Here is a 13,269-nt window from a genome sequence, read left to right as displayed (position 1 = left end):
GAGTTCCTTTCCACTCGTGGTATTCTTCAACAATCTTCTTGTCCTCACACCCCTCAGTAAAATGGTGTAGCCGAACGGAAGATGAAATCCTTACTGGATGGGGCCCGCCCTCTTCTCCAAATGCAGGTTCCAAAGACAATATTGGGGTGATGAAGTTCTTAGTGCAAACTACCTTGCCAATCGGCTTCGTTCCTCGGTTCTTGGAGGTTCCTTGCCCTTTGCTACTTTACGTCCTCATCATGACCCGTTCCCTCTCACTCCTAGGATCTTTGGTTGTGTGTGCTTTTTCCACAACCTTGGTCCTGGCTTGGATAAGTTGGATCATAGAAGATGAGATCCTTACTGGATGGGGCCCGCACTCTTCTCCAAATGCAGGTTCCAAAGACAGTATTGGGGTGATGAAGTTTTTACTACAAACTACCTTGCCAATCAGCTTCGTTCCTCGGTTCTTGGGGGTTCCTCACCCTTTGCTACTTTACGTCCTCATCATGACCCGTTCCCTCTCACTCCTAGGATCTTTGGTTGTGTGTGCTTTGTCCACAACCTTGGTCCTGGCTTGGATAAGTTGGATCCTAGATCTGAACGATTGTGGATCCCAGCTCCCGGGCGCCACGTTCCTTCGCAGGGGTCTATTGCTCTAGTGTGAATGTGTCGTGTCTACATTTTCCGTGAACTTGGGACCGAGATCTGAATTTCACGCAAAAGAGAGTCTCTCAGAGTCGCCATCAAGGCCCTAGCCAAGGACCCATGTATGTTTTTCCGATGAATTAGGGATAAAGATCCGAATTTCATAGGAAGAGCAGTAACCAAAGTTTTCCTCCAAGTCTGGGCCTAGAACTCGTAATTTTACGTTGTTTTCAGGCATGGTCTTTACAGAAATCTGAGTAAAGGATATGGTTACATTCGGGGAAGGTGTTAGGCACCCCCCATGCCCGGGTAAACTTGGTCTCTTAACTTGACTTGGCACTTTTAAAGAACTTTATCAAAAACCTTGGCTTTTTTTATCCTTTATTGCAATTGAGCTTAGTTCCCATTCGGAAAAGAAGTGGATTTACAAGAAAAAACGGTTTTTTATCCGAAATACGGGGGTGTTTGCTGCATGATTTGGGTCCTTGAGGGATTACTCCCAAATCACGTAGCGACCGCCTTGATTTGGATAGTTAAAACAACGAAAGTAGAGAAAGGGTGGGTTTCGGTTCCCTCCGTTTGTCCAACATCATCGGAGCACTAGGCTCTCGTCTTTATCTCTTTTGTCTATGGTGGGACCGGAGACAGAGTGGTGGGATAAGGAGAGGGAACGTAACCCTATTTACAAAGAGAAGTATGGGATTTACATCATAGGATTCGGGGCAAGAGGAACCCCGGACCCTATAACTACCCTATACCGGGTTTTGTAACAGAAATGCAGAAAGCGGGGAAACAAATGTAATGTTACTGATGAGGCGGGACGTCTTCCGAAAAGTCGGCAGCGTAACGTCACGATTCGGATGGTGTAGCTCCGAATTCTCCGAAAATACGGCAAAACAACGACACTAGTTGAGATGTGTGGCCTCGAGTTCTCCGGAATTCGGCAGAACAACGGTGCTAGTTGAGTGGTGTAGCCTCGAGTTCTCCGGAATTCAGCATAACAACGGCGCTAGTTGAGTGGTGTAACCTCGAGTTCTCCGAAATTCAGCAAAACGACGGCGCTAGTTGAGTGGTGTCGCTCCGAGTCCTCGTAAATTCACCAGAATGCCGACGCTCAATGTAAGCTCCGTAAGTATTTCCCTACTTTCTCACTCTTTGAGAAGGGAACTAGGGTTTGTGGACGGTATTTTCTTGAAAATACGGAAAAACAAAAAAATAGAGATTTTTTTACTGAAAATCAGCTTCCAGAGTAGTTAAAATCTTATTTTTACTCACCCCCACCCCAATATATAGGGTTCGAATCCCAAATCGCAAACCATCCTAGGTCGTTGGGGGTATTTTGGGTATTTTTAGGAGTTTTCAGGAGTTTCGACGAGCCGTAACTCCTTTGTTTAGACTCTGAATTATGCACGGTCAGATCCATTGGACTCCTTGCGGCAAGGAGAATCCAATAAACCAAATTTCATGCTTGAAGTGGTGCAGATAATTTTGATGCGTCCGAAATCAGGTTTCCAGGATTTTTCGGGAGTTTTCGGGAACTTTAAAAGACCATAACTTCTTCGTTTTGACTCCAAATTGCACATGGTCAGATCCATTGGACTCCTTGCGACAAGGAGAATCCAATGGACGTAATTTCGTGCTTTGAAATGGTATACGAAATTTTTGTACACTTTTTATTGAAAGTTAAATTTGGGCGAGTGTGGTGTGAAAACGGGCTTTCTGGTTGTGCAGTAAAAGGCGGGTGCCATGTGAAAACGGGTTTTGGGTTTTAACTTTGGGACAAATTCGTTTTTGAGGAGTATTTCCTGTTTCGTGAACCAGAGAGAGATCGAGAGAAAGAGAACAGGAGCCTTGGGCTCGTCATGGAACTCATCCTCGCAACAACCTATCATTAGTACCGCCTTGACAAATTGGGTGTCTACAACGATGTATCTTTCTGGGTTATTCACGAACCCATAAAGTTTATCGTTGCTATCGTTGCTACAGCCCATGCCTACATCGTTCTTTTGTCCCGGCAGATGTCACTTTCTTTGAGACTGAGTCCTACTTTCTCAGCCCTCTGAATGCTACCCCCTCTCTCCTTATTAAGACCTTCCTCTACCTATTCTTATTCTTCCCGACCCGGTAGTCACTCCCTCTCCACCTCCTCCATTACCAGCGCTGAGATTGTCCCTGTTTGCGACACTTTTGCTCCCTTACAAGTACATGCTCGTCCACCACCAGTAAAGAAGGAGCCATTTTCCCCCCCTCTTTATTCTTTATAGCTTTTTCCATAGAAAGGGCTTGTTTGAATGAATGAGGGCCGGGAGTGGCTATGGGGAAGGGGTATAAGCGTACGAGTAACTAAGAAGACCTATCAGCGCCGACTCAAATCTGCAGCTCATCCCTCTCCGGCAGCGCCGTCGCCAGCTCAGCAGGAGATCTCTCCTTCCACTTCAGAGGTACCTGTCGACTCCCCTATTTCTTCTCGTACTCGTTCTCACAGTACTGCTCATCATATCGCTTATGTTCTTTCCTATGATTCTCTCACCCCTGTTTTTCGTAGTTTTGTGTCTTCCTTGTCTTCTGTTTCTTTGCCACAGTCCTTGCTTGCGGCACTTGATCACCCGGGGTGGCGGGCAGCTATGGATCTTGAGATGGAAGCACTTCAAGCCAATCAGACTTGGAATTTAATACCTCTTCCTCCTGGTGCTCATCATGTTGGTTGTCGTTGGGTTTACACAGTTAAATACTTGCCTGATTGATCTGTTGAGCGCCTTAAGGCACGCTTGGTTGCCAAAGGTTATACTCAAACCTTTGGCATTGACTATAGTGAGACCTTTTCTCCGGTTGTGAAGATACCCTCTGTTCGTGCCCTTCTGTCTCTTGTTGTCAAACATGGCTGGCCTCTACATCAGTTACATGTCAAAAATCCATTCCTTCATTGTGAGCTCACGGAGGAGGTGTACATAGAGCAACCTCCTGGATATATTCCTCAGGAGGAGATGTCCTCCTCTGTATATCATCCGAAAAAATCCATTTAACGTCTCAAGCAGTCCCCTAGAGCATGGATTGCATGGCTTCGTGATGCTATCATGCGTTTTGGCATGAAGTAATGTGTAGTTGATCACTCTGTCTTCAGCCGTTAACCTGCAGTTGGTTGTGTGCTATTGATAGTCTACGTTGATGACATCATCATTACTGGCAGTCTATGATTTGTGGACACGGACACGAGTGTCGCGTGTCAACACGGACACGGAGTGTCGGACACTGCGAACTCCCAAAATTTAGAAACGGGGACACGCCTAAAATAGAATATACATATAATCATGATATGTGGACACGGATTCATGTGCCGAGTTTCGACATGGATATAAGGTATATCCAACATGGCAACCCCTAAAAATCTACAAATAGTGTCACACTCATACACATGCATACATATAAAGTCACTGACACTTCTAGCAGTACACTTAAAAGTGTCTAAAGGAGTGTCGACACGTGTGGACACTGGTGTCGTGTCGGACACGACACGCGTGTCGGCAATAAATTCAAAGTGTCGGCCAAATCATAGCTGGCAGTGATTCAGTGGGGATCCAGAAATTGAAGACTTTCTTGCAAAAAGAGTTATCTACCAAAGATTTTGGTCAACTGAGATACTTCCTTGGCATTGAGGTAGTGTATTCCACCAGGGGGATCTCCCTTTCACAGAGGAAATACGTCTTGGACTTACTTGAGGAGACAGGTTATCTTGAAGTGAAACCTGCCTCAATTCCCATGGACCCAAATGTAAGATTACTTCTTGAAGAGGACTTATAGGATGATCCTGGAAGATGCAGGAGATTGGTTGGTAAACTTATTGTTAGAATAAGCCCAGTAGGGGCATTATAGTCAGTGTATCTATTTCTATCTCTTAATATATAAATACTATAGTGAGGGGGAGCTAGCCCTAACTCACTTTTCTCTTTCTCTCTATTCTCTCTTACAACATGGTATCAGAGCCCTAGGGTTTCTGATCCCTAGGGAAACCCCGTAGCCTCCATCTTCTCTGCCTCTCCGAAAACCCTAACTCCTATCATCTCCCCCACCTAACCCTAACCATAGAATAAGCCCAGTAGGGGCATTATAGTCATTGTATCTATTTCTATCTCTTAATATATAAATACTATAGTGAGGGGGAGCTAGCCCTAACTCACTTTTCTCTTTCTCTCTATTCTCTCTTACAACGTGGTATCAAAGCCCTAGGGTTTCTGATCCCTAGGGAAACCCCGTAGCCTCCATCTTCTCTGCCTCTCCGAAAACCCTAACTCTTATCATCTCCCCCACCCAACCCTAACCATAACTCAAATCCTAACCCTAACCCTTCAAAACCCACCCTGCACCACCACCCATCTTTGAAGAAACCCAAAACCTATAACTTCTAAAATACAACCCTGTAAACGAGACGAGACGAGGCGAACTGAATTTTGTGTGTTAAATTTGTCTCCTGAAGCAAGACGAGACGAGACGAACTGAGTTTCATGTGTTAAATTTGTCTCCTGAAGACGAGACGAATTTCATGTGTTAAATTCGTCGTCTCCACTTCTACTAGTCGTAGCCGTTGGTGATGGTCTCTCTGTTGTTGACATTTGTTGTCTTGATGCATCTTCCTGTTATTGTTGATCCCTCTATTGGCACGACCACTGAGGTCTGTACTTCTACCACACCCTTGGCCCCTTCTTCGTCTTCGTCTTCTACCTTGGCACCTGTAGACAACTCTTACCCACAATTGACTACTGTCAAACTTGATGGGACCAACTACTACCAAACTGGAAGACATCATCTCACTCGTATTTGTAACACATATTCTGACTGGATGCAATTACGCCGTGGTGATCTGTCGCTCGAGGTTCACTATGGCCAATTTGTATCTCTATGTCATCAGTTTGATGTGTTCCTGCCTCTTACATCGTATGTCACTGTTCTTCGTCAACAACGGGAACAGATTCGTGTAGTTCACTACCTTGATAGCCTAAGCCCTGAGTTTACTCATCTGCGTCATCAGATCCTTGGGTCAGGCACTATCCCTTTACTATCTGAGGCATATAATCGTGCACAACAGTGTCTTGGTGAGTCTCCGTCGCGCCTCCATGCTGATAGCTCTGCACTCGTTGCTTATACGACTGGTAGCGGCCTATTCGGGGCGGTGGCTCCTTTCCACGAGGCCATGGACGTGGCCGTGGTGGTGGCCGCGTTGGCCGAGGCCGCCCCTGCTGTACACATTGTCAGCGTGATGGCCACCAGATTGAGACTTGCTACACTCGCCATCCTGATTTTCGACTGTCTCGCTTAACTCATCTCTCGACGGCCAGCCCCTTTGAGGCGCCTCTTGCCCCATCTAGTACTGTCGTTGCACTTGCCGATGATGCATTTACCTTCACCCGGACAGATTATGAAGAATTACAGCGCCTTCATCAAAGTACTTGCGCTCCCACCGCAGTTTTTGCCCAGCTAGGTAGTTCACCCACGACTTTACTCTCTAGCTCCGGGTCTTGGATTATTGACTCGGGAGCCTCCAATCACATGACGGGTAACTCATCTCAGCTCTCATCCTTTCGTTCTTTTCCCTCTGACTATCAGACCATTACTCTAGCTGATGGGTCTACTACGCCCATCACTGGTATTGGTACTGTGTGTCCTTCCCCTAGTATCTCATTATCTTCTGTACTCTGTGTTCCTAAATCTCCTTTCAGTCTACTTTTTGTTAGTCAATTAACGAAAAACCTTCAGTGCTCAATCTTATTCTACCCTTCGTATTGTTTGTTTCAGGGTCTTTCGACTGGGAAGACAATTGGTTCGGGTCGTGAGGTAGATGGCCTTTATCGTCTTGACTGCAGACCTACTACTACTGTTTTGCATAGCTTTGTGGATGCCTTCCAATGGCATTGTCGTCTTGGACATCCTTCCCTTCAGAGGCTCCAGCAAACGTCATTAGTTCCTGCTTCTGTGTCTTCATTCCAGTGCGAGTCCTGTGAACTCGGGAAGCACCACAGGGTGTCTTTTCCTTCCCGAGTCGTTAGTCGAGTTGATAGTCCTTTTCAGTTAGTTCATTCCGATGTCTAGGGACCTTCTAGGATCACGTCAAATACTGGATTCAAGTATTTCATAGTATTTATTGATGATTATTCTCGTATGACTTGGGTGTATTTGCTCAGGTACTGTTCTCAGGTTTTATCAGCCTTTCAATCTTTTCATGCTGAAATAAAAATTAAATTTCATTGCAATATTAAATGTCTTCATAATGATAATGCTCGAGAGTTCTTCTCGGCCACTGATGGCTTTCAGGATTATCTTTCCTCTCATGGGATTCTTCATCAATCCTCTTATGCCTACACTTCGCAGCATAATGGTGTAGCAGAGAGAAAACTGCGCTATTTACTCGAGGTCACTCGTACCATAATGTTTCAGATGCGAGTTCCTAAGTCATTTTGGGGCGATGCGGTTTTAACTTTATGCTTTCTTGCGAATCATCTTCCATCATCTGTCCTTCGTGGCTCCTCCCCCTTCCAGGTCTTGTATCCTACACATGACCCCTTTCCCTCACACCTCGTGTTTTTGGGTGTGTCGGCTTTGTTCATCTCTTAGGTCCAGGTCGTGACAAACTTGATCCACGGTCAGAACGGTGTGTTTTCTTGGGTTACTCTAGAACTCAGAAAGGCTACCGTTGTTATAGTCCTCGTCTTCATCGGTGGTTTGTATCCGCCGACATTACCTTCTTTGAGTCTGAGTCCTTCTTCCACTCTCCATCTTTGCCTAGTTCGGCCCCTCTGGAACCCGAAGTGCCTATATCTCTTCCTGTACTTCCTAAGTCAGTTCCTCTACCGACCTCTTTACCATCTGTACCTCCAAGTCAGCCTATTGTTGATCAAGATGGCGATTCAGGCCATGTAGCAAATCCACCACCAGTAACAAAGCATTATCATAGGCGGCAGTGCAAAGATGGGCCACCAACAACTCCACCCGAACCATCTTCTTCACAGACAGAGATTTCGGTTCCATCTACACAGGTTTCGTCTATCCCTTCTCTTGTCGTTTTCAGCGACTCACATATTGCCTGTTGTACTCGTTCTCATTCTACTGCTCACCCTCTTTCTAATTTTATCTCTTATGATCGTCTGACTCCTACTTTCAAAAGTTTCATTTTCTCTTTGTCTTCTATTGTGTTACCACAGTCGTTACAGGAGGCCCTCGATCATCCAGGCTGGCGTGCTGTCATGGACCTTGAAATAGGTGCTCTACACTCGAACCAGACATGGGATCGGGTTCCCCTTCCCTCTGGTGCTAAACATGTTGGCTGTTGATGGGTATTCTCTATCAAATACTTGTCAGATGGTACTGTTGAAAGATTGAAAGCCCGCCTTGTGGCAAAAGGATATACTCAGAAGTTTGGAGTTGATTACCATGAAACTCTCTCTCCAGTGGCAAAGATTCCTTCTGTTCGCGTTATTCTGTCACTTGCAGTTAATCATGGTTGGCATCTTCATCAATTAGATGTGAAAAATGCCTTCTTACATGGCGACCTTCATGAAGAGGTTTATATGGAGCAACCTCCAGAGTATGTTGCTCAGGGGGAGATGTCATCTTCTGTATGTCGCCTCAGGAAATCTTTGTATGGCTTGAAACAGTCTCCACGAGCATGGTTTGGCAGATTCAGTGAGGCTGTTATGCGGTTTGGTTTGAGACAGTGCGTTGTAGATCATTCGGTATTTAGTCATCAGTCCTCAGCAGGGTGCATTCTATTGATCGTGTATGTTGACGATGTCATCATCACAGGTAGTAATTCAGGTGGAATACAGAAGCTGAAGACCTTCCTGCAAAGAGAATTTGCTACAAAAGACTTGGGACGTCTCAGATATTTTCTTGGGATAGAGATAGCATACTCCTCTCGTGGTTTGTCCCTATCACAGAGGAAATATGTTTTGGATTTGTTGGAGGAGACAGGGAATCTTGGCGTAAAACCTGTGTCAGCACCTATGGATCCCAATACAAAACTACTTCCAGAAGAAGGAGATTTGTTGGACCCTGGCAAGTATAGAAGACTGGTGAGCAAGCTCACATATCTCACTGTTACTCACCCTGATATATCTTATTCTGTGGGGGTAGTCAGCCAGTATATGAGCTCCCCACATACCTCACACTGCAGTGCAGTGATTCGGATTCTTAAATACCTGAAAGGTGCACCAGGAAAGGGCCTATTATTCAAAAGACACGGTCATATGAGAATTGATGGGTTCTCTGATGCTGATTGGGCTGGATATCTTGCAGGGTATTGTACCTTTGTAGGAGGTAACCTGGTGTCATGGAAAAGCAAGAAGCAGTACGTCATTGCAAAGTCGAGTGCTGAAGCAGAATACAGAGCGATGGCGCACACAAGCACATAACTTATATGGTTGAGATCACTTTTGTCAGAGATCGGCATTGTATCTTCTCCACCGTCACTGTTGTACTGTGACAACAATGCTGCCATCTATATTGCAACAAATCCAGCCTTCTATGAACGAACAAAGCAAATCGAAGTCGATTGTCATTTCATCCATCAGAGGATTCAGAAAGGGGAGATATGTATTGTGTTTACTCGTTCCGCAGAACAGTTTACAAAGCCATTGAATAAAGCAAAGTTGAATGATATCTGTAACAAGCTAGGAATGTATAATTTATACATTCCAGTTTCAAGGGGAGTGTTAGAATAAGCCCAGTAGGGGCATTATAGTCATTGTATCTATTTCTATCTCTTAATATATAAATACTATTGTGAGGGGGAGCTAGCCCTAACTCACTTTTCTCTTTCTCTCTATTCTCTCTCACAACACTTACATATCTTACAGTCACTCTCCCAGACATTTCCTTTGTTGTTGGCTATGAAGCACGGGTGCGGGTGCGACACGACACGGGTACGTGGGTACGTGATTTTCCAAAAAACTTGGGTGCGGGTGCGTTGAATATAATAATATTTTTTATTAAAAAAAAATTTAAAAATAGGAAAGCAATCAAATAACCATAACATCACCATTCACCAAAATGGAAAAAGGGCTTTTATAATTTAAACCCCCCCCCAAAAAAAATGTTATTGGCAGCCCTCCTCTTTTTTTCTTTTTTTTTTAAAACACTTAAAAACGTGTCGGGTGCGTCGGGGTGCGCACCCCAAGCGCACCCGACCGTCAAAATTTTAAAAAAAGAGTTTTTGAATCGGGTGCGCACCCCACACGCACCCGGGACGCACCCGAGCGCACCCGTGTCGGATACGCACCCGATACGGGTACGCGAGCCATTTTGAAGCACCCGTGCTTCATAGGTTGTTGGAGCTGGCAGCCAACATATGAGCTCAACACGTACTTCACATGGGGCAGCAGTTCTTCAGATCCTTCGGTACTTGAAAAGTGCTCCAGGTAGAGGTTTGTTGTTAAAGAAGTATGGACATCAGAAGATAGAAAGGTACACAGATGCAGATTGGGCAGGATCTCCAGCTGACAGGAGATCTACCACAGGGTATTGTACGTTTGTGGGAGGTAACCTTGTGTCATGGCGAAGTAAGAAGCAAGATGTTATTTCTAAATCGAGTGCAGAGGCTGAATATAGAGCCATGGCCCACACAAGTGGAGAGCTTACTTGGTTACGCTCTCTTTTGTCAGAGATTGGTTTTCCTCCATCATCTCCTTTCTCAGTTATATTGTGACATGGCTGCCATTCCCCTTTCTAGGAATGGCAGTGATATGTTGGCTAGGCCACTGTACAAACCAAAATTGAGTCATATTTGTAGCAAGCTAGGAATGTTTGACATTTACATTCCAGCTTGAGAGGAAGCGTTAGATTTATGTAAATGCCTAAGGCATAATGGTCATGTGTAATATTCTCTCTTTATATAAATACATAAGTGAGGGTGAGCTTTTCCCTGATTCACTTTTCTCCTCTTCATCTTCTCTCCAACACAATAGAACCGGGCGACTCAAAACTTGCACGGGCCCAGTACATGAAAGTAAAAGAAAAGGCAAAAAACAAAAACTACAATCTAAGAATCCAAGCCAAACCCACAACTCAAACAAGATAAACCAACATTACCCAATAAGTCAGATAAGGCATTTCCTTCTCTGTGAATACAGGAGAAGGTACATTCGGTGGCACCCAAAATATCCATAATCTCCCTAAAGAGGTGCCTGAGTCTCATAGTCAGGGATCAATCTCTCACATTCTTTAAAGCATTTACAACTAAGCTTTAACAAACCACAAAGAAGGGAGGCGCTCTAACTCCGATAAATTTTATCAAATGGCGTACCACGAAACTCAATTGTAGAGAATCATTTTTTTTCATACAAGCAAGATGATACTTCTTGCCTCAACAACTCAACTCAACTGAACTCAACTAAGCCTTTGTGGGGTCGGGTAATGAATCCTTTAGAAAATTTTATGAAGAAGGTGAAAGAATCTACATGGCTCAAAGTGACTAATTTTAATCCTGAAACTAGTTGGGTTCGTCTACATGGATCATGCTCTTCCATTCTCTCCTATCCAAGATCATGTTCTTTGTTCTGTTCCTAGCCATCAAGTCTTTCCTCATTGTTTCTACCCAAGTTGTTTTCGGTCTGCCCCTACCTCTTTTTACTCCATCAACTTGGCACGAGTCACTTCTTCTCACTGGAGCATCCAAAGGCCTACGTTGGATATGCCCAAACCATCTTAAGCTGTGCTCTCTCATCTTCTCCTCAATTGGTGCCACCCCCACTTTTTTTACGGATGTCTTCATTTCTAATTCTATATAATCTTGTGTGGCCGTACATCCATCTAAGCATTCGCATCTCCGCTACACTCATCTTATGCACATGCTGCAAACTTTCCCTTCAACTTGGTAAGATGTATCATCTTAGGCAAGATGACTTCTTGCCTACATTACTTAATTTGTTTGAATGTTAGTTGACAGTAAATACGTATAATACAAACTGGGTCACAGTTTGCAATAATTTGTTAAAAATACAAGAAGTTGATTTGTTAGCAGAAAATCTGTCTCTCCTCATTTATGTTGTATTATCCTAATTTTTATATTACCTCATGCCCTTTCTTAAGAGAGAAAACTCCTAATATGACCTTGTACTTATTAAGAAATATTCAGAAGTAACCAAAGTTTCATTCATATAAAAAAAATACTATAAAGATCACCACATCATGGTCTTTCACATATAAATTAGGGTTCCTTTTTTTTTCCTTTTTTCTTGTTTTGCCTCGAATGTAGTGTAATTTCAATGGCGTGCTCCGTTAATTTTTCCAAGTAAAAAATATAAAATCTTACACTTTAGGGTTTGGCAAACAAGGGCGAATGTGGCCTTTTTATTCCTGACGGAAGGGCTGTAAACTAGGGTTTTGATGGAGGCCACGGCTTTTCGCTTCGCGTCGCCCTCAATCACACTTCGCAACACCTTCGCAGCTTCTCTCCGAGCGAAGTAAGCCGAACGCTCTGCGTTGCTCATCCCCTTTGCTTTCATCGCCCTCACTTGGGAAGACTTTCTCAGCTAGAGGCAAAGGAGTCAAGCGAGGGTTACATTAGAGGAAATGACATTGGCTTTTTTTTGGGTAATGATAAATTCGCACCATTTGTAGGATAATTCGCTCCCCATGTACACGTTAAAAAGCGTTAAAGTCTGCCACCATTCACGTTAAAATGGGGCGAATCATCATACTGGGGGCGCGAATTTATTATCGCACTTTTTTCTCCTGATGATGGCTTATGAGATGGGCCATGAAAAGGTTACACTATGGGATGATCCAATCCGTCCATTTGATGGGCCATGAATAGGTTGTGCCCCAAAATTCATTGCCATAGGATAATCCTAGCCCACCGATCTAAAGAAGAATTGCATATTATGGAAGCCTCCGAGGGTTAGGATCATTATGTGGAAATGATGATTTTTTGGGGCACAACCATCAAATGAACAGTTTGGATCATCCTATGGTGTGAGCAGTACTCTACTTTTTGAAATAAAATACTAAACTGTACGGGCTTTTGCAATATTAATGATTTTACATTTTGTGCACACGTGAAGTCCAGGTTTTTAGTACAGTGGGCCCACTTCACATGATGATCCATACCATTCATTCATCGGGCCACATGGTGCATAGTGTTACGGTCAAAAATTGGAGATCTGCTAGGGTAGCTTTTGATGAGCTGATGTGGCTTAGGAAGAACTGAGGTGGACCTGCACGAGGTAGCACACAGTCAGACGACCAACCAACCCAGAGTGGTTACTCCAAAAAGGCCCTCCGATGCTACTTATAGCAGATAAGGAAAGTAACTGCAACAGATAAGGAAAGTAAAAGCTATGAATAGTAAACTTTCGGATTCGGACCCTTACCTTTGAGCCTTTGGATGCTACTTATAGCAGGAGCCTGGGCATTAGATTATCCTTCTGCCCCTAGACAGGTATCAACTTGTAATTAGGTACAATTTTTTCCGGAAGCTTCCTTAGAAGGATAATTACTCTGTTATCCCTAGCCAAGTGTCATTTTTTGAGTGGGTGATCCATTTTTTACCCCATCAGTTGCCCCCCCGATTCCTCAAGTCAATTTTCGAGCTGGGGAAGGAAGAACTTTTTGGAAGTTGTGTGGCTTGTCAGGTCGGCTTGATTAAGATCGATCGGA

The 13,269-nt window shown here is 44.1% G+C and overlaps 1 protein-coding gene across 2 annotated transcripts in view; it reads right to left on the bottom strand.

Moving 5' to 3' along the window:
- The window catches only part of LOC143887619 (S-adenosyl-L-methionine-dependent methyltransferases superfamily protein), a 111,015-nt gene extending 98,849 nt beyond the window's left edge, over window positions 1-12,166 (bottom strand). For both annotated transcript variants that reach the window (XM_077391726.1, XM_077391727.1), the window contains exon 1: window positions 11,924-12,166. In XM_077391726.1, the coding sequence (XP_077247841.1) occupies window positions 11,924-12,116 (193 nt within the window). In that variant the 5' untranslated portion in view covers window positions 12,117-12,166. The remainder of the gene's footprint in view (window positions 1-11,923) is intronic.
- Between the last annotated feature and the right edge of the window lie 1,103 nt (window positions 12,167-13,269).

Source organism: Tasmannia lanceolata, unplaced genomic scaffold (assembly GCF_043159265.1).
Source record: "Tasmannia lanceolata isolate RefF3 unplaced genomic scaffold, GAP_Taslan_0.1 ptg000012l, whole genome shotgun sequence".
Taxonomy (NCBI): Eukaryota; Viridiplantae; Streptophyta; class Magnoliopsida; order Canellales; family Winteraceae; genus Tasmannia; species Tasmannia lanceolata.
Note: the sequence above shows the minus strand (reverse complement) of the source record. Positions and strands in the feature narration are given on the sequence as shown.